This window comes from Staurois parvus, unplaced genomic scaffold (genome assembly GCF_062004578.1).
Source record: "Staurois parvus isolate SC_StPar_1 unplaced genomic scaffold, SC_StPar_1.0 ptg000199l, whole genome shotgun sequence".
In the NCBI taxonomy this organism is placed as follows: domain Eukaryota; kingdom Metazoa; phylum Chordata; class Amphibia; order Anura; family Ranidae; genus Staurois; species Staurois parvus.
In genome coordinates, this window is record NW_028317995.1 from 1,469,257 (window position 1) to 1,490,280 (window position 21,024).

At 41.9% G+C, this 21,024-nt stretch overlaps 1 protein-coding gene across 1 annotated transcript in view; it reads left to right on the forward strand.

The window, feature by feature from the left end:
• Positions 1-540: 540 nt before the first annotated feature.
• Positions 541-21,024, forward strand: part of LRP10 (LDL receptor related protein 10) — a 30,281-nt gene continuing 9,797 nt past the window's right edge. The window contains exons 1-4 of the mRNA XM_089678187.1: positions 541-730; positions 13,308-13,343; positions 18,142-19,264; positions 19,729-19,858. Coding sequence (XP_089534313.1) covers positions 700-730; positions 13,308-13,343; positions 18,142-19,264; positions 19,729-19,858 — 1,320 coding nt within the window. The 5' untranslated portion in view covers positions 541-699. The remainder of the gene's footprint in view (positions 731-13,307; positions 13,344-18,141; positions 19,265-19,728; positions 19,859-21,024) is intronic.

Below are 21,024 nucleotides of genomic sequence, written 5' to 3' on the forward strand. Positions count from 1 at the left end.
CATACGCTCCATACACCTCCTATGTACATACTGCCCGCACTCATACCCTCTATACACCTCCTATGTACATACTGCCCGCAGTCATACCCTCCATACACCTCCTATGTACATACTGCCCGCACTCATACCCTCCATACACCTCCTATGTACATACTGCCCGCAGTCATACCCTCTATACAGAACCTACTGAGTTCTGTGGTTCAACATGTCAGCCAAGCACCGTGCATTTTCAGGAGAACAGGAACGGCAGTCCAGCTCAGGACTTTTTTGGGGAGTCAGAAACTGTTACAAAATCATGTAAGTTTCCAAACCTGTGTGCTAGTCCTGCGACCTGTATACTGTGGCTATTTTTCAGGCCATAAAAAGCTTCTTTATTGCAGAAGCAGTTCTGCTGTCACATCTGTTCAGGGCAGCTTTTCCAGTCTAGACAGGAGGTGATCATGGCACAGCAGGCAGGGGGCGGGCCTGCAGCGAACCCTATGGCCAGCAGGGGGCAGCGGAGAGACGGAAGAGCCGTGTGTTTTGGGAGAAGGAAGTGAAGAGAAAAATAAGAGACAGGAAGAGACGCACACAGGGAGTGCACAGAGCCGGACCTCCAATATTTTACTTCCAGAAAGTTCTACAGGCACTGCACGGACTTCTCTGCTGCCACACATAGACATGACCCACTGAAGAAGTGACTGTGCCCGAGCCAGCACCATGTCTCTGCTCCTTACACTGCTCCTGTACGGTAAGAGACTCGTGTCCATAACCCTCCCCCACCCGGGGCAGCCCTGTGCGCTGTGTTCTTCATGGACTTCCTATGGTGTCTCAGGGTCCCCGAGTGAGAGAGCCATTGTAGACCTTATGTGTGTGCATATTGTCACCTACTTCTAGGAAGTCACGTGATCTGCCATTGCCATCATGGGCCTGATCTATGCCAAGTGTTTCAAAGGGGGGGCCATAGCAACCAGTCCTCTGCCAGGTGCTTTTGTTATGGTGCAGGGCTGACACATGAGTGGTGGGATGTCGTTGCTATGGGCAACAGGGAGCCTCCCTTTAGTATACATTTCCCCCTTGTGGCTCAGTGTTGTATACATGATGAGGCTGGAGTCAGCTGACATTTGTATTTGTTTTATTTATTTCAGGTACTTATATAGCGCCGTCAATTTTCGCAGCGGTTTACATATATATTATACATTCACATCAGTCCCTAACCCTCAAGGGGTGTACAATCTAAGATCCCTAATTTACATTCATACATACACATACTAGGGCCAATTCAGACAGGATCCAATTAACCTATCAGCATATCTTTGGAGTGTGGGAGGAAACTGGAGTACCCGGAGGAAACCCATGCAGGCACAGGGAGAACATGCAAACTCCAGGCAGGAGGTGCGATGGCTGGGATTTGAACCAACGACCCTAGTACTGCCAGGCGGGAGTGCTAACTATTTAGCCACTGTGCTGCCCACATATAGCACCATCAATTTACACAGCACTTTACATATATATTGTACATTCACATCAGTCCCTAACCCTCAAGGGGTGTACAATCTAAGGTCCCTAACTTACATTCATACATACACATACTAGGGTCAATTTAGACAGAAGCCAATGAACCTACCAGAATGTTTTTGATGTGTGGGAAGAAATCGGAGTACCCGGAGGAAACCCAAGCAGGCACAGGGAGAACATGTTTTCAGCTGGGTTTGAAGTTATCCACTTATGTTCTGGAAGGTTTTACTCCCTTCATGATCAGGCCATTTTTTTTGCTAGTTGGCACTGTGCTACTTTAATGACAATTATGTGGTCATGCAACACTTTACACATTCAATTTGTCATTTTTCACATGAATAGAGTTTTCTTTTGGTGTATTTGATCACCATTGTTTTTTTTTATATAAATACGGAAAATTACTGTAAATTTTGAAGAAAAAAAGTTTTACTTTCTGCTATAAAACATATTCAATAAAAAATAAATATTTTAATTAATTTAGGCTAAATGTATTCTGCTACATGTCTTTGGTAAAAAAAAAATCCCAGTATATTGATTGGTTTGCGTACGAGTTATAGCATCCTCAGATGATGGTGTGTATATATACTGGAATATTATTATTTTTTTTTAATACTAGTAAAGGTGACTATTGGTGACTTATACCAGGAATGTGATAGTGTAGCAAGCAAGCTGACACTTGCAGACGTTGGGGGGGTAACTAAGTGACATCACCAGTGACATCACCAGTGACACTAATACAGTGGTCATTGCTAAAAATATACAATGTAACACTATTAATGACACTAGCTGGGAGAGGGGTTAACATCTAGAGTGATCAAGGGGTTAAATGTGTGCCTAGCAAGTTTTAATGTGTTAACTGTTTGGTGCTTTTAGGCTAGGTTCACACTAGCCTGCACTTTACATTCTTGTTGCGGGGGCAGGAATCGCATCAGTACCCACAGCCAAATTGCTCTGCTCTTATGAGACGCAAGGGGCAGCCATTCAGGATGGACTGCCAATCAGCCCACAGCGCGTTGTGGGTAAGGGAACCGCAGGGTCAAAAAGATCATGCAATTTTTATTTATTTTTTTCTGCGGATGCGTTTTTAAAAAGGTGCATGCACTGTTTTCTTACATAAAATGTGGGCACAGCATCCTGTTCAAATGAATGGGCTGCCATGTCCGAGCAAACCCAGGATGCAAGGCATGTGCTAGTGTGAATAAGGCCTCCCTAAGGGATGTTTCAGTTTTCTCTGCAGGGAGACAAAAACTGGCACATCTCCTCTGTTAGACAATACAGAGCTCTCTCCTGTCACTTGCTCTGGCGATCGGTGGGTCCTGGACCCAGAGATCGACATGTGCTGGAGCCAGTAACAGCACAGCCAGGTCGGCAGGAGCTTGCCCTTTTCCCACAAAATTTTATATATATATATATATATATATATATTTCTGTGCAGTCGGCCCACACTGTAGTAGTAGAACTAAAGTGCGCAGTTGGCAAACGGTTATGAAGCACCTTTTGCTGTTTCGCAACAGAAGATTTTGTAATTACACTTGAATCCTCAGTTTCAGGATCTCCTTTTGCTCTGGTTAATCAGTTACACACTTAAAGTGACACTAAATAATATCCTTATTTTCCAAAATGATTCTATATACACCCAAAGCTTCATGGATCTGTGATCAGTTTTTCATGAAATTGTTACTCACGGGGGTTGATTTGCTAAACTGGAAAGTGCGATATCTGGTGCAGCTTTGCACAGAAACCAATCAGCTTCCAGGTTTTATTGTCAAAGCTTAATTAAACAAGCTGCACCAGATTTAGCAGTTTTTCCTGCCACTTTTAACATTCTCCTTGGCCTCCCAAACCTCTACGTTTCCCCCTGACTTCCAAGTGTTTGAAATAATGCAGTGCACGCTATTTGCATTAATGTACACTGCTCTATGCACACTACAAATCCCATAGTCCCTAGTCCATGCTGACAGCGAGCAAGAGAGGGTGGTTACATCCCTACATACAGTGGGACCATAGAGAACAAACGTAGCCACATTCTAACAGGAGGTCGGATCACAGCAACAGAAAAAGTTAATTTGGAGAAGGCTGAGAGCAATAAAAGGTACTCTCTTAAGTTAACAGTTTTTGATTGAATACATTTTTCAATGTTTGTTTAGTGGTTTCTGTTTAAAAAAAACAAACAAACAGAAAAACAAAACTTAGTGTCACTTTTTTTTAACTGCTTGAGTGCCAAGTCCTTTTATTTCTTAATCCCCCTTGATGCCTTGGCAATGTCTCAGTTCTTCATTTCATACTATTTAGGTCTCATGCTCACAGGACATTTTCTAAACTCTCCTAGAAGCCTTCCTTCTGGCAGCAAAATAAAAAGCTTGATGCTTGTAAAAGTGTGTTTGGGCATTCATTCAGTTCATTGGCCAGAATAAATAATTCATTTCAATGGCCAAAATAAATGAACACTCAAGCTCTAAATGTGGCTAGCATTAGCGCATGTTTAAACATGTTTATCCGTCAAGCATTTTTTCTGCTCAAACTCTGCTGCTCTTGGATGCACTGACAGTGGTGGTTTTTTCCTGCCTCCAAAAGCCTATGTTTGCATGAACACATAGGTAACATGCAGGGGAGTTTAGAAGCAGGAAAAAAAAAAGACCCAGACACCCCTAGAGCAGCTGTAAATCGTCCAGTGTGCATGAGGCCTTAGGCTGGCCATACATTATACAATTTTCTTTAGATATACCAAAAACCATATAATACGAGGTCAAACCTAAACAACACTTTCAGTTGTAGCCAGTTAGGCAGGCCCTTGCACTACATAGTTTAAGAAAAATCTAAAGGAAATTGGGCAGAAAATTGTATAGTGTATGGCCAGCCTAAGTGTTTGTAGTCTACCCTTGCTCACAAGTGAGGTTGGGGTGGTGAGGGTGCAGTTTTAGCAACCTCTAAATGTCTTCCTGAACATTAGCATACAGTTGCTCACAGCTGCGCACATGCTGCAGCAAGACCTAAAGCAGAACTAAACCCTCCTATCCTTTTCTGCCAAGGAAGCTGCCATCTTAGCCTCTGTTTGATCTGCAACTGCCATGGTGCTGCACATGTGATCAGTTATGATACCAGCTATTTGATAGTTTGACGGTTTGGTTTAGAAGACAAGCAAATGTGACAGCTTTCCCAGCGTGCCTGGAATGTAACTGTTTTTTTTAAATCGTTAAATGGATGGGTTAGTTCCTCTTTAAACAACATGTCACTTTCAGTGGGCAGTGCCAGCCACAACTAATACAATTCTTTGGGGCTGCACTGGAATGGCAACTGTGCTCAATGCATGTGATTACAGTGCGGTAGTATGGCAATTGTCTGGTTAAATTGGGCAATGAGGAGGCAACATAGTGCCTCCTTATCTGTCAAACAGCTCTAAAAAGCAATATGAGCATGGTTTGCTTTTTGAGGCGTGGCAGTGCCTGCCACACTTGTGATAGAGCCCTAAGGCTGACCATACACTTCTGGATTTTCATTCAAATGATTGCATAAATATTGTTCCTCCGAACATTTCATTCAGTGAAACCTTCAGTGACTGTACAAAAACTTTGAAAAACTTTGTTCGATTGTCATGACAGTGGTGCAAATTTCAACATTAGATTTTGGAATAGACAGTGAATGGGAGTCTGAAGGGGAGTCGCACTTCTCAGACAGGTGGCAGTTCCAGCCCGATTCTTGATGCCATTTTCAACAGCATTTGGACAAATAGCCAGTCTCAAGGGACTCTTCAAATTGGTGCTGGTGCAAATGGCTGCTCTCCCAGTGCCATTTTAAATTGACACCTGGAACTGATATGGGTTAAATCAAATCTTTAAACCATATCTTTTTCTGGAAGTTGAACTTAATGCATGTATAAAAAAAAACAAATTGTGCATTATTTTCATATTTGTATAGATTTGTAGAACTGTTACTTTGCACAGTGCTGGCCACCTAACATCCCTTTAACTAGTTGCCGACCACAGATAGTTGAATGACGGCTGCACTTCGACCAGCCTGTTCTGGGTGGGTGTCATATGACGTCCTCCCAGAACGTGCTCTCCTGCTTGCTCCCAGCGATCTCTGTGATTGCTGTGTCCTATGGACATAGATGATCACGTGATGTAGTAAATTGCCAATCACAGCGGCCTTTTACCACGTGATCAGCCATGTCCAATGACATGCTGATCACAGGGAAATGCAATTGCTGGTTATTGGCTGCACTTTCCTCACGCTGTAAGAGCGTGAAGAAAGTACTGCTGAGAACCGGCAGTTGTCAGCAGGGATTGGCACTGATCATCAGGGCCCTGATGATTGGTGCCCACCTGTGCCACCCACCTGTGCCCATCAGTGCAGCCCAGCAGTTGCGTCAGTCAGTGCCCAGCAGTGCCGCCTATCAGTACCCATCATCAGTGCCATCTATCTGTGCCGCCTCATTAGTGCTGCCCTTCAGTGCTACCTATCAGTGCAGCCTCATCAACGCACATCAGTGAAGGAAAAAAACCTGTTTGCAAAATTTTATAATAGAAAAAACCTGTTTGCAAAATTTTATAATAGAAACAAACTTTATTTTTTTTCCCAAATTTTTTGCTCTTTTTTTGTTTATAGCGTGACAAGTAAATACCACCAAAAAGCTCTATTTGTGAGAAAAAAATGATAAAAATTTCATATGAGTACAATGTTGCATGACCGCGCAATTGTCATTCAAAGTGCAAAAGCGCTGTAAGCTGAAAATTGGCCTGGAAAGGAAGGGGGTATAAGTGCCCGGTAGGCAAGTAGTTAAAGGCTAAGTTCAGAAAACAATACGCATATTTTTTGCCAAAATAGTACATTTAATTTTTTAGTTTGTTTCATAGCAGGCTGCTAAGCATTGCACCCATGATCAGTGGATCACGGTGCAGTGTCTAGCTCCTACAGACCAATCTTCCACACTCACCTCTGTACAGACTTTCATTTGAAGTTGGAGGAAGTGTCAGTGGACTATAAATGCGGTGATTATTGGACTCACTGGAGTTCGCTTTTAAAGGATAAGCTCATTTTTAGTTACATGTAACACTGGTGACATCTCACCAGGTACAGAATCACTATACACAGCAGAGACATATTACCTGTTTCTAGGTGTTGTATCCTTGTTGAGCCAAAAAAAGAGGAGTTGCTCCCTCGCCGGTGAGGAGATTCTGCAGTTTTTCTATCAGCAAGGTAGTGATGCCTTTACCATCTGACCAGCGAGGGAGTGGCGCTGTGAATGCCGGGCAGGACTTCTCTCTGCTCTTTCTAGCGATGCTGTAGCTAGGGACAAGATCTCATGTGTGTTCTGGCCCTTACATTATGAATGAAAGAACAGAGCGTACAGAATGATCTCCTTTGTGTGCTGCTTCTGCTCCTTATTGGTCTCGTTGGAAGCTGGGTTGAGTACTGGATCAGGATATGCTACTTCATTGAAGTCCTAAAGTGGAACTTTACCCATAACAACTTGATAAAACACAATGTTCTTTAGCAAGGAACATACATTCCACATTAATAACTATACTACCAAAATAAGTGCGTGCTGAAAATTGCCTCCAGCATTGTTCCTGGTTTTCTTCTTGCTGGAGGCTGAACCCAGAGCCCCTGAGTAGCAGTAAATCTTTAGCTTGTCAGCAGTTGAGTATGTGCAGATCAGGGTGAGACTGTGTGTTACTGGATTTTAACCATTTCCATACCGGGCACTTTTACCCCCTTCCTGCCCAGGCCATTTTTCAGGTCTCAGCGCTCTCACACTTTGACAATTGCGCGGTCATGCAACATTGTACCAAACTAAAATTTTATCATTTTCTTCACACAACTAGAGCTTTCTTTTGGTGGTATTTAATCACCGCTGGGGTTTTTATTTTTTGCTAAATTAACAAAAAAAAGACTGAAAATTTTGAAAAAAAAAAAAAGTTTTTCTTTGTTTCTGTTATAAAAGTTTGCAAATAAATAATTGTTCTTCATAAATTTAGGCCGAGATGTATTCTGCTACATGTCTTTGGTGAAAATAACCCAAATTAGGATGTATTTTTTAGTTTGCAGGAAAGTTATAGAGTTTACAAACTATGGTATAGATCTGAATATTGATCAATCCTGAAGTACTGACAGCCAATCTAATTTCTTGAGGTCCAAGAATGTCAGAATAGTACAGATATCCCCAAATGACCCCTTTTTGCAAAATAGACAGTCCGACGTACTTCATAAGAGGCATGGCAGGTTTTTTGAAGTATTTTTTTTGTCAATTTTTTGGAAAATGAAAAAATGAAGAAAATTATTTTCACTATTTTTGTTTTACATACTGTCACCAGTGCAGTACAGCGTCATCATATAACTGGCATGGCGGTGATCAGGGAAACTGACTGGTGACAGTATGAAAAAAAAATAAAATAATGAAATTTTGTTTGAATTTTTTTTTTTTTTAATTTTTTATTACATTTTTTTTCTTTAAGATTTTTTTTTTCCTATTTCACTATGACCAAAGTAGTACAATGTTACCATAGTAACATAACATTGTACTACTTTAGGGAAGTGATCAGTATTTTTTTTTTTTTTTTTTTTTTACACAATTTCCTTATAGCAAAGAATTACTTTGCTATAAGCAAGCATTTACCTGAATGACATCGATTCATTCAGGTTTTTTTTTTTTTTTGTGCTTAGCTGTGATTTGGCCACGGCTAATCACATGACACAGCTGGGCTGTGATTGGCCCAGCTTATGCATGTGATCGCTGTGACCATTCACAGCTAGGCACACTAGTATACAATGGATGGCATGAATGAAGCCATCCATTGTATACAATTGTGCATGTGACCTGCTGTGATTGGTCACAGCAGGTCACATGGTGCCAGCAACGGGGCCGGTACTCAGATCTGTCATCGGCCGTGTCCGAGGTACACAGCCGGTGACAGATCGCGCGGCTCTGCAGGCACGCAAACTGCGCATGCCCAGGAGGACGCCATATGGCGTCCACCCAGAACGCTGAGGAATTTTGCTGGCCACCATCTGGCCGTAGGCTGGGCGGGTAAAGGTTAAACCGTATAGGCACTTATTTTTAATGTTTTACATAGCTATGCCCACAAAAGGGGCCAGCACCACTTTAATGGAAGGCTGTAGAGTTGTCTAATAGACCTTTGTTTGTGACTGGATGAACACTACTACAGTTCTTTTGACAGTTAAAACCGCTCACAAATTTACATTTAAACTTTCAGGCAGTGGGTGGCCATGTTGGCACGCCTGCAGTCCCTGTACGGCAGTGCTACTGTATTTAGACTGCCAGCTTTACTGAGTTCATCATATAATCCTAAACCGCCTCCCCATCCAAGTGGGTGATATGTTTTTAAAATTATCCTTAAATTTACCTCCCTAACCAATGCCTCCCAGAGTTTTTTACTTATCCAAGTTTTGTGGACCCGGGGACAAGCACAGGAACTACTGAAATCTCTCCTGGCTAACACTTCTGTGTACATCACCCTCTGGTGTCACACAGCATAAATCTGGCAGGAGCATGGAGACATGGATGTAAGATTTTTTTATTTTTTTATTTAGAGGGGGATATAGATTATAGGATGAGGATAAGGTTTCCAATATGTAAGGTTTACATTGGGGTGTAGGCTTGCTCTAACAGTTTGTGCAAACCAGAGCTGTCAAAAAGGTAGACTATAGTCCTTTTACAAGAAAAAGTTGATTCTGATGTTTGAAAGTAAATGTTCATTTCCTGGGGGAGCCTTGGAAATTATTTGTTATAAACGTTGTGGGAATCCGGGTTGAAGCGGAAAGTAGATTTTCATTTTGGATAGAGTAATGCAGGCCATAGATGGGGAGAAAAACGGCAGATTTTTGGCCGATTAACGAACTATCGGTCGGTCTAAAAAACTTATCTGACCACCAATTATTACGAAAATCGGCCGATTAATGAGTAACCTATAACGGGAAATGATGTCATTTTGTGGCCTTTGTGATCCTTTTTCGGAAAACGATTGTTCGTTTTTGACCATCAATGAGGATAAAGTCGGGCGTTTTTCGAAAATTTTCCAACATCACCGATAATCTGAAAGTCCAAAATACACGAAAAACGGCCGACAAAATCGTCCACTAACGATAAGATAATCGGCCGGTTTTATTTTCGGACGAAAAATCGGCCGTTTTTCTCCCCATCTATGGCCTGCATAAGGCTCGGTTCCCACTGCATCCGCCTTGTGAGACTCCAAGTCGCATGACGTGAAATCCCAAGATCTGTCTTAATTAGCACTACTGAAGTTGCTTTGACTTTAAAAAAGGTTCTTGTACTACTTCAAGGCAACTTCTGTCTGGCTCATAGGCTTTAATGGAAGTCGCCTCCGTGTCAAATCCTCATCTGTGTTGATGTGATTTGGATCTAACATTACATGAAGATTACCCATGCATTCCCTGAAAGTTGCTATCGAGTTGCATCAAAGTAGTACTCAAGTCGCCAGGAAGTCGCCTGGCAAAGTCGCACTGTAAGTCGTGTGACTTTCAGGTTGCAGTAGTGTAAACCGAGACGAAGGGAGGGTTATAACCCCTGTCAGATTATTGCTATCTGTCTCATTGGGGAGATTTCCCTTTACTTCCTGGCCCATAGCCACTCTAGGGGGAAGAATAAATTCCTCCAATGTGAGGGAATCCGTGGTAGTCACCAGAACTTGTGCCTTCCCTGGATGATTTCTCCTGTACTAATGACCACTCAAATTTCTTTCTTTTGTGGCAGTCACCAGGAAAATAGAGAGGATGAATGTCCCTAATAGGGACACAGACAGCAATAAAAACCTGACAGGTATTCTAATCCCTCTGAAGTTTCGCCTTCAGTTATACATTAACTTGGTGGTGGATTGTCTTCAGTTCAACTTTGGGGCCATTGTTCTCAGGGAATTGTCTGTTGCAAAATAAGTTGGCCGTAGCCTTTGAAGTATATTGGTGACCACACAGACTACTGAGTTGTGTTTAATAAGTTGAATTACCCTCCTTTACATCTCCTACAGTCTTTTGTAAACAAAGAAGTTTCTGTGCCTTAAAATCATACCCACAGTGTTCTCTTCTTTGCTGGGCATACTGGGTAGGTATCTACAACAGAGCCAGAGTGTCTGTGCTTTGCCTTTAGAACAGCTGTCCTGGCTTTCATATGAGAAGCATCTACAAGACCAGTGAAAAGAATGTTAGTATTCACAGTTGATCACTTGAAAAATGACTTTTTTTGTTTTGATCTGGCTTGTACGGTGCAGGTTTTCTGGTGGACAGATGCCATGTGTGCTAAATATAATTAAAGCTGGGGGCTAACTGTTTGTCAGCGACTTCTATGAATGTCTCTTATTTCCTAGACAGGTGAAGCTGCTTCTTAAAATGTCTATAAATTTGTTGCTATGTTAGATAAAAATTTCAAATTTCCAGCTTTGGTGCATTGCTATCACGTTACATGTAAAGACTAGAACAAACTAGTACCTACAGCAACCAATCAGATTCTCTCTGAAATCTATCAGTGTGTGCTATATTCTGCATGATAGTAAAACCTGTTTAGTTGTCTGTAAAGTATAATTCCAGAATCCCAGATAAATGTCCTATCACCCAGCATGTAATAGCTGCACACTGATGAGGTCACCCCAGTGCCTTTCTCTCCTGTAAGCATGCTGAATGGTAGACTGAGAAGCATAGTGCACAGCAATAGAGTCCTGGCCCCTCTCACTATTGATGTGCCATGCATGAACATGATAATCAGGACACATTCAAGTACTTTATTTATTTCAGGTACTTAGATAGCGCCGTCAATTTTCGCAGCGCTTCACATATATATTGTACATTCATATCGGTCCCTAACCCTCAAGGGGTGTACAATCTAAAGTCCCTAACCTACATTCACACACATACTAGGGCCAATTTAGAAAGGAGCCAATTAACCTACCAGCATGTCTTTGGAATGTTAGAGGAAAACGGAGTACCCGGAGGAAACCCACGCAGGCACAAAGAGAACATGCAAACTCCAGGCAGGTGGTGCCATGGTTGAGATTTGAACCAGTGACCCTAGTACTGCCAGGCGGAAGTGCTAACAATTTAGCCACTGTGCTGCCCACAGTACTTAACTTATTTCTATGTAAAAATACATATTAAGGGCCTTACTGAACTACCTATTTTTATAAAAGCAGGAGTTACTTCTGCTAAACAACCAATCAGCATCAGGCCTGTCCTGAACACTTGAATCTAATCGGTGGCTGTGGGAAAATAAATCCATTTCTAAAGAACTCCTTCACTGTATTTTATAATGGCTGCATAATGGAATAAATGATGTTATTTAAATATTTAATTTTGCAGTCTTTGTTCAGCTACAGTACTATTTACAATGAAGTGCTGCACTCCTTTTATACTAGATGGCATGCTCTTACAATCAAAATAAACACGTCAAAAACATATGTGATAAATGATCAACTCATTTAATGTGACAAGTATCCAGTGAAAAACCATAAAGTAAAATCAAAGTGCACCCAATGTATCCGTTTATAGGTAAACTCAAATATATACGGTAATCACAAATAAATGTGTCTAAACAAATCCAGTGTCTCTTCATCCAAGTCTCAATATATGCTCCAGCAAACCGTGTGTAGTGGACTACAAAACACCTCCATCCCAAAAAACACAATAAGTGGGTCCACAGTAGCTTAGACTTATGCTATTCTTCCAGGCAGCCTTCCAAGTCAGCTTCTGATCTTTGCACCTTTTAATCCTCCAAATATACTTTGGTCATCGTGAATAAACAATAAAATGAAAAGCCATAGTGCAGTAATTTTTATTGTAATCGTAAAATTGAAACAATTCCAAGTGTGCACTCACATTAGAAATACAAATGCCAGCATTCCATTTTACCACATGGGTCCAAGATGGCCACTGCTCACCTACCTTCCTGTTTGCTTCCTGCGTGTGTTCCACAGACTAGAAGTGATGTAGGCAGAAATGATGTCACGATGAATGGCCCCCACCCAACATGTTTTGACAAATTGTCAGAATCTTTGTAGTTGTTTACCTGTTCTATTTAAGAACCTTTTAGTCCAGATCTTTAGAGCAAGATCAGGGTATTTATTCAGCCCCCCATGTCAAAATGCTGCATTAAAAAAAAAAATGCAAGGGAAAAATCTACTTTGGCTACCCACCACAGCACCTGCATGAGAATAGCACCAAGATGAAGCTCCAGCATGGTGTAGGAGTGTCTTCTCGCACAATTTAGGGTACCAGGCATTCCCCAGAATCTGACCAGAAGGATGGTGACATTGCCCCGTGCAGTGCAGTAGCTGGAAGTAAAGTGCATATATTTGTTTTCCCCCACTTTTTTTTTTTATACTGCAGAGTTTTGGCATGGGACGGGCTGAATTAATAAATAGTCCTTTGCTTTGTAGTGCAGGAGCTGTATATTCTCGTAGTCCTGAACACCAGAATTAGCCTGGACTCACTCGTGGTGCAATAGCCTAGAGAGTGGTATAAACATTTTATTTCTTGAATTGATACCCCTTTCTAACTAATAGGATTGCATTCACAGAATTGCCACTTTTGTGTCCATAGGCAAGTAAATGTGCTGCGTGCGAACTCCCCACAAAATGTGATGTATGCATAGCCTTCTAAAGTAATGTGTCTAGACCAGAGTACAGCATCATTTTATTGCATTAGCTGGTGTCTTTTGTTTTCCTACTTTACTACTGTTTCCAGGGGTAATAGCATATTATTGTGAGGCATTGAACTTGTATGTTTTAGATCATAATAGCCCATTTAGGTTTTTAACTGACTTGTCATTTTTATTGCTTCCCCTTTAGGACATCTGGTATTTGTAAATGGAGTTTCAGCTTATGGTAAGTTTAAATCTCACAGTTCTGAAAAAAAGTTCACAAAGGTGATGTGAATGGTAATTTCTACAGGTTTCAGAATATCACAGTGCTTTCAGGGTGTGTGAGCAGCACTGCACAACTAGCCTCGCCACTGGCTTAAAAGGAGTCTCTGTATAGTAAAAATGTGATGCTTTCCCTTTCCCAATATGCTCCTCTACAGTCTCCATAAGTTGGGCTGAGCATATACTGTATGGTCAACAGCCTTAGTCACTTTGCTCATATTCCACATAACAACACAGTTCATTTATCACAGACACGTCATATGCACCAAATTACTGAAGTGGATCAGTTCAAATCAATTTAACTTGCAATAACTTAGCTTGATCATTTTCCAAGCAACTCTCTTTGCCTCTGTGTGTCCGCTGTATCATGTAAATTTCACTGACCCAGAACAAGTTTGCAATTAAAGTGCTATTAAACCCAAAAGCAAACATTTATTATATTGCAGCTTACCAATTCTGAGATGTGTTGGCTGCATTAAATTTCTTTTTTAGACTTTCCCTAGTTTTCATTTGGTGATCCAGCCAGCAAGTCTGTTGTTTGTCAAAATAACAAGCTATATCGGTTTACAGGGATGAGACAAACCATTCATTACTGACAGGGATGCTAACAATGATCAGCTTTTATTCATGTAATACCTTTTATCCTAACAAAAAAAACTGTATGCTGTAACTGCTTATAAAGTGTTGGCTGGAGTTCAGCTTCAATTTGTTAGTATTTTTTAAATCTGCTAGTATATTTAACACTCCCCTCCTTCCAGACTGACAATGCTGCTGTATGCTGTATCCCCTGTGCTTCTTTATCCAGAGTGGCAGTACTCTAATACAGAAGGTGTGTTGCTGGTCAGATCACCAGGTAAACATGGGAAAAATCCGGGGAAAAAAAGGAAACCAATACAGCCACCACATCTATAGATTGCTAAGCCGCAATATATTATATTTTTGATTCTGGGTTTAATACCACTTTAAGGACTTCTCACTTTTCTGATCTTCATACTTGTTCTGGTTAATGATTAAAGATAATAGTGAGGTTCAGTAAAGCAGCCAAGCAGCTATTATTTTCAGAGGAAGATCCGCAATGGCAGCCTCCACATTTCTCTCAATCACAGGTATAGTATACATACTGTATTTTCTTATTTGAAAAGCTCCTAAATCATTTACCTATTTATCACTGAATCTAGTTCTAAAAATAGCTAATACATAACTTAAACTAAGTTTGTTTTTTTGCCCCACCTTTCAGTGATCAAATTTGCCAGGAATGTTAAGAAACATGGTTTTGCTGTCGGCCAAGAATTGTAAAGTAATAGCACTTGAGTCATGCTCACAGTTTTAATGATGTGAATGTGTACCAGCACCTAGGTGTATTGTTTGTTGTACAAGGCTCTTCCCTCCCACCAGGTACCTGAGATTGCAGCCAGCTGTTGCGCCAGCTAACCATAGATATGATTGAAGACCAGAACAAGTATTTGTCACTTCCAGAATTGGCTTTGTGCTTACTGACCATTTACCGGCCAAAGAAGCTGCCGATCAGACTGATTTGTGTCTGATCAGCTGCTTTGGAGGCCAGAAGAGAGATCTGGGGTCTAATAGACCCCACATTTTTCCAATAATCAAAATTAAAATTAAAGTGTATTTTATACAAAAAAAAATTGCATTTGAGAAACCACTGCATAATTATTGTGTGACATAAAAATTGCAACAACCACCATTTCATTCTCGAAAGCTTCAAAAAATACATAATGTGTGGGGGTTGTAAATAATTATCTAGCAAAAAAAATGCTTATTTTTTAATATGTAGGAGGGAAGTGTCAGAAGTGGCCCGGTAGGAAATTGGTTAAACAACAATAAGTAAATACGTGTCAACAGTCAAGTGCAGCCATGTGAGTGTCAACAAAATCTGGGTAGCCAGTAGGCAGAGAGATTCTGGTACTGGATTGTGGGATGATCCAGCAGATCCTGGCTCTGGCAGGTACTAAGTCACAGCCTACAGTATAAGTACGAGGTGCTCAATTGTGCCTGCCTCAACAAAGCTCCCACTTGGCCAAAGATTTACCGTTAGAAGTCCCTGGCAGCTCCTAAAAATAAAAGCGCAGCTCTGGCTGCTATATTCACCTGATCTTTGGTGTTGTCCCCCACGGACTCACCAGATCACCAATCTAATAGTGCTCGCCCTCTGTGTTGTATGGTGCCCAGCATCATTTAACTTTTTATCAGTCAGCCCAGGGTGTCAAGATTGCTCCTCCTAAAAGGAGGAATTCTGCAGAAAGTGGCACCATGTCATTACGTGGCCCATCTTTCTAAAGCATTTAAGGTCTGTGTGTGTTTTTCCTTGGTCACAGGGGTACTAAGGGAAGGGAGATGCAGTTCAGCAGACGTGGCCCATCTTTCTAAAGCATTTAAGGTGTGTGTGTGTATTTTTTTCCTTGGTCACAGGGGTGCTAAGGGAAGGGAGATGCAGTTCAGCAGAGTTGGGTTCTACAGTATTTAGGCCATATTAGTTTTATTTGAAGACTGGACTGTTACACTCCCTTCCTGCCCAGGCCATTTTAAAGCTTTCAACGCTGTCACACTTTGAATGACAATTGCTCAGTCATGCAACACTGTACCCAAATTAATTTTGTGTAATGGTGGTATTTAATCATCACCAGGTTTTACTTAATATATAATGGAAAAAAGACCAAACATTAAAAAAAACAAAAAAAAAACCCTCCTTCTTGGTTTCTGTTGTAAATCAACAATCTTTCTTCATAGATTTGGCCCAAAATGTATTCTGCTCCATTTCTTCATGGTCAATGGTACCTGCAGGTGGGTCAGTTCATGCAGCAGGCAGATACACGAACAGCAAACAGGCAAAGGATCGGTCCAGGCAGATACATGGTCAATGTCAGTACAAGCAGTAGGCAGAGGCAATGCTACAGTGGTGTGGCAATGGTTAGGAACACTTGCTGGCTGCACGGTTTGGTGACACTGGCACTGGTGTCGTGGCGATCAGGAACAGTGTTGCTGGCATACACTGATCTGGTGACACTGGGACTGGTGTGGAGATGATCAGGAAAACTTACTGGCTGTACTTTTCTGGTGTGGTGGCTGTCCGGAGCACTGTTTCTAGCTAGACTGGTTTGGTGATGCTGTGACTGGCTGCACTATTAGGCCTCATTCACACATGAGATTTGGGGGGTGGTAAAACCTTGCAGTTGAGCTGAGGTTTTACTGCCCCAGCCGCTTAACTGCAAGGGCCAGAGGTGTACACATGCAGCAGCTGTGATGCTTTGGTTCGCAGCTGTGGCAGGAACAATACTCCTTGTCACTTTCGGCAGGTGTAGCGCCTGGAATTGCGACCCATTTAAGCGAGTGGGGTCCAAAGGGTTAAAGCACTCTGAATCTGTCAAATGCTATCGAAGGAGAGATCTGAATGTGGATCGCTCTTCAGAGAGCACTGCAAATGTGATCAAGGCCTTTATAGTGATACTGCGACTGGTGTGGGGATAATCGGAAACTGTGGGGGTTATTTACTAAAACTGGAGTTTGCAAAATCTGGCTTTAGCTTCTAAGTTTTATTGCCAAAGCTTAATTGAACAAACCGAAGTGAGAAGCTGATTGGCTTCCATGTACAGATGCGCCAGATTCTGAGTGCACATGTTTTGGCAAATCTCCCCCTATTACTGACTGCAATGGTCTGGAGTCATTGTACTGCTGTGGTGGTGACCAGAGACAAAGTGCAGTCAGCCAGACATACAGTAATATCAGCCATTGTACATGATCACCACCACAGCATTTCAATGTCACCAAAGTGACACTGCACTTGCTCTTGTGACACTATGGGGAAAAAAATATATGTACATTTTTGTAATCAGTGCAGTATCCATTGTGTCTGATCAATAGAACAGTACAATGCTACCACTCACTGCTCAGGGGTGATCTGAGTGCTAAATACAGTTTCCGATTGCTGTAGTAACACCATGTTTTTGACTCTGAGAGGAAATGGTTAAAAAGGCTGCATTACGCAGAAGGTAGTTAAATACTTAAAGTGGCTGGTAAAGGCTCAAGGTTTTTTTACCTTTGTGCATTCTGTGCATGGGGATAAAAAACCTTCTGTGTGCAGCAGTGCCCCCAGCCCCTTCAATACTTACCTGAGCCCCATCGCGATCCAGCGATGTGCACGACCGTCTCGGGTCTCTGCCGTTGGCTCCCGCTGCTGTCAATCACAGCCAATCAGCCAATGAGGAGAGAGAGGAGACAGGGCCAAGCCATGGCTCCATGTGTGAATGGACACACGGAGCAGCGGGTGCCCCCATAGGAAACTGATTGCTGTGGGGGCACCCGACAAGAGGGAGGGGCCAGGAGAACCTGCGGGGGCCAGAGAAGAGGAGGATCCAGGCTGCTCTCTGCAAAACCACTGCACACAGCAAGTAAGCATAACATGTTTGTTATTTTACAAAAAAAAAGAAAAATTAACCTCTTAGTATCGCTTTAAGGCAGGTTGTGTTTTTTTTAAGACTTTGGGCTTATTGGGTACACTGTGCAAAGTGCTGTAACCTATTATAACTTATGAGGTATAGACACTGATATTAGACCAATATAAAAAAGCCCCTAGCGCTTTTCACTGTTTTATTAAATAAACCCATGTGCACAGTTGATAACTTGGTCCTGAGTGTGTAATATATGTAATTTGATTTCCTTCTTGTACAGTGCTACATACAAATCTTGTGGTTTTATAAAGAAATAATAAAATCATTTTTATCTCTTTTCTTTTGCTTTATCAGAATCGTCCTCCTGCTACCCAGGTTTTTTTCAGTGCAACTCTGGATGTCTTCCACTATATACTCTCTGCGATGGTTCCTTTGACTGCGAGGATCAATCTGATGAGTTAGCATGTTCTTCAAACTGCAACTTTACTTTGAAGGACTTCTATGGTGTCTTCTCTCCTCTTGGATATCCATTTGTTCCATCCTCTTCCATGCCTTTTTATTGTCGTTGGCTGATTGATTCTGAAGATAGCCGAGGTCTTGTCCTGCAGTTCTCTGCCCTAGGTCTGTCTGAGCAGGATGCTCTCGTAGTTTATGAAAATAGTGTTGGGGAATTTCCACACCTTCTCCGTGCCTTAGATAAACACAGTAATGGGAAATCTGTCACCGTGGAGTCTTCTGGTGGAAGAGTCTTGGTTGTTTATCAGTACTACCCAAGCCACACTCGTATCCCCAATGTTGGGTCTCCTATAACTTATGACAGCAGATTTCGCCTTCCCAGCTCATTGGTTCATGAGCCAAGTTCACGCTTCTTCGACCAGATGGGTTCACCTCCCTCTCGTTCTCGCTTTTCTGGCTATAGTGCTGGCAGCTCTTTTTCTTCTTTTCTTCCTAGATTTAATGCCACTTATCGTGTACATGGCTACTGCCTTCCTTGGGATCAGCCTTGCGGTTCCAGTCCAGGTCTTTTGTGGGAGGATGGAATGGAAGTAGGAGGAGGATGTTTTTCAGATTCACAGCGTTGTGATGGAGTTTGGGACTGTGCTAATGGCAGAGATGAAGCTAATTGTTCTGGCTGTGCTGAAGGTCACTATCCCTGTGCCATAAGCCGAGCTTGCTATCCCCTTGCCGAAAGGTGTAATTACCAGACATCTTGCCAAGATGGAACAGATGAAAGAGGCTGTCGTGGATGTCAGCCTGGAGGCTTCCATTGTGACATAGACCGCTGTGTTTATGAAGCTTGGGTGTGTGATGGACAAGCTGACTGTCGGGATGGAAGTGATGAGAAAAACTGTGGGTACACACTTCCAAGGAAAGTGATTGCTGCAGCTGTGATTGGGAGCTTGATATGTGCTACATTACTGGTGGTAGCCCTTGGATGTACATGCCGACTGTATACTTCACGAGCTCGGGAATATAGGTAACTGTATTTTTCATAATTATTTTAGACATGCACATGAAAGGGTTCAGCATGATGTAAATAGTTTAATCAATGCATGTAATGTTTTAAAAACTTTGTAATTACTGTATATGTGTTGATGGGAATGACAATATGTGCTAATTACATTCTCCTATCTCACAGGAAGTCTGCCACACAGGGCATATCTAATTGAGAACCATAGATTCTCTGCAGTGTCTGATGATGTGAAACACCCACAACATTTCTAGTAGCCAGAGACCTTGTCATCTAGGCTGTCTACGCCTTAAGTTACATAAGGCAGCATTCATAGCAAAAAAGGGTTACTTTTTCACATAATAATGTTTTGTTAATATGTGTCCACTTTATGTGATGTTTGAATTTTATTGATGGGTTCACTTTAAGAAAGAGCATTGTAAAGCTAGGAACCATCATCAGATCTAACTTTTTTTTTTTTTTTTCTACAGCATCTTTGCTCCTCTGTCTCGGATTGATGCAGAATTGATCCAGCAGCAAGCTCCTCCATCCTATGGGCAATTGATTGCTCAGGGAGCTATCCCTCCTGTAGATGACTTCCCAACTGAGAGCCCAAGTGATGTGAGTGCCCCTAATGCAGCTGCCGTCTGGCTAGATATGCTCTGTGTTCATTTATATTATACATTGAATTTTGTTTTTCACTTTTGTTAAGCTGGCCATATAGATTCATTTTTTGTCCAGCCTGTAGGCTGACTGAAAAAAAACAAAGCCAGCCACAGATGGTGTGATTTCCCTCATCAACACAGTCAGTGTTGATAGGGAAATCCCTCCCGCAGAGCTATTGTGTTCATCTGGCGGGGAGAGCCATCCTCGATGGTAGAACACCGTGATTACTGCTAGTGGCTAGAGTAGCCTGTAGCAGTACTCGAATGTAAAATCTGGCAGGCTGGTTGTACCCAAGTTGATCAATTGATCAGCTTGGGTTCATTCAGCCTGCCCATGCGAATCTTGGCGGTTCCTACTGAACCAGCCAAGATTATAACTGTCTATGGTTGGCTTTAGAGTTCTCCATCCGTGTTACAGAGCACAGATCAACAAATCTGCAGTACAGGCAGTTGTTCTCTGGCAGAAGGCAGGTGTCAGAATACCCAAACAATGATTGCATCTGCTGTTCAGCCAACAATTTTCCTCCTGGCTCCTTCAATTTTTTACAGTCAAAAGATGTTGGGTGGGAAGATTCAGACAGGTCCACCCATGGAGCAATTTTCAGCCAGTTCATCAGGAGTTGGCTAAAATTCATTCAATGCATGACCAGCTTCAGTCATTTTTTATGTGGCTTTTGTTTGTTGATGTACTGGACACTGTTTTGAAGATTATCCAAATGCATGGTGCGGTCTGTGCTGCAATTTTTAAGACAGGGTGAAGTACAACTAATGAGAACTCTGTTCTAGCATGCAGGAGGCCTCTTGTCACTTGAGAAAGGAAACAACAGTGTAAATCTTGCTTTTAGTGCAGTAAGAAAGCAGTAGGGTAGAGAAACTATCATTAAAATTAGAAAAATGCAGCATTTCATATTTAGGTAGTGTTAGAGCTGATTTACATATGTATATGTTTGTCAGCAAGGGGCATGAAGAAATGTACCCATCACTGAACAAATCTTGTTATTATTGCTATACTTTCAGTAGTCGCAGAGGTGCATGCTTGGTACTTTGACCCCTTCCTGTGCTGAATACCAGGGAGATGATCAGGCCTGATAGCAGGGAGATTTCCCAGCAAGTGACCTACAA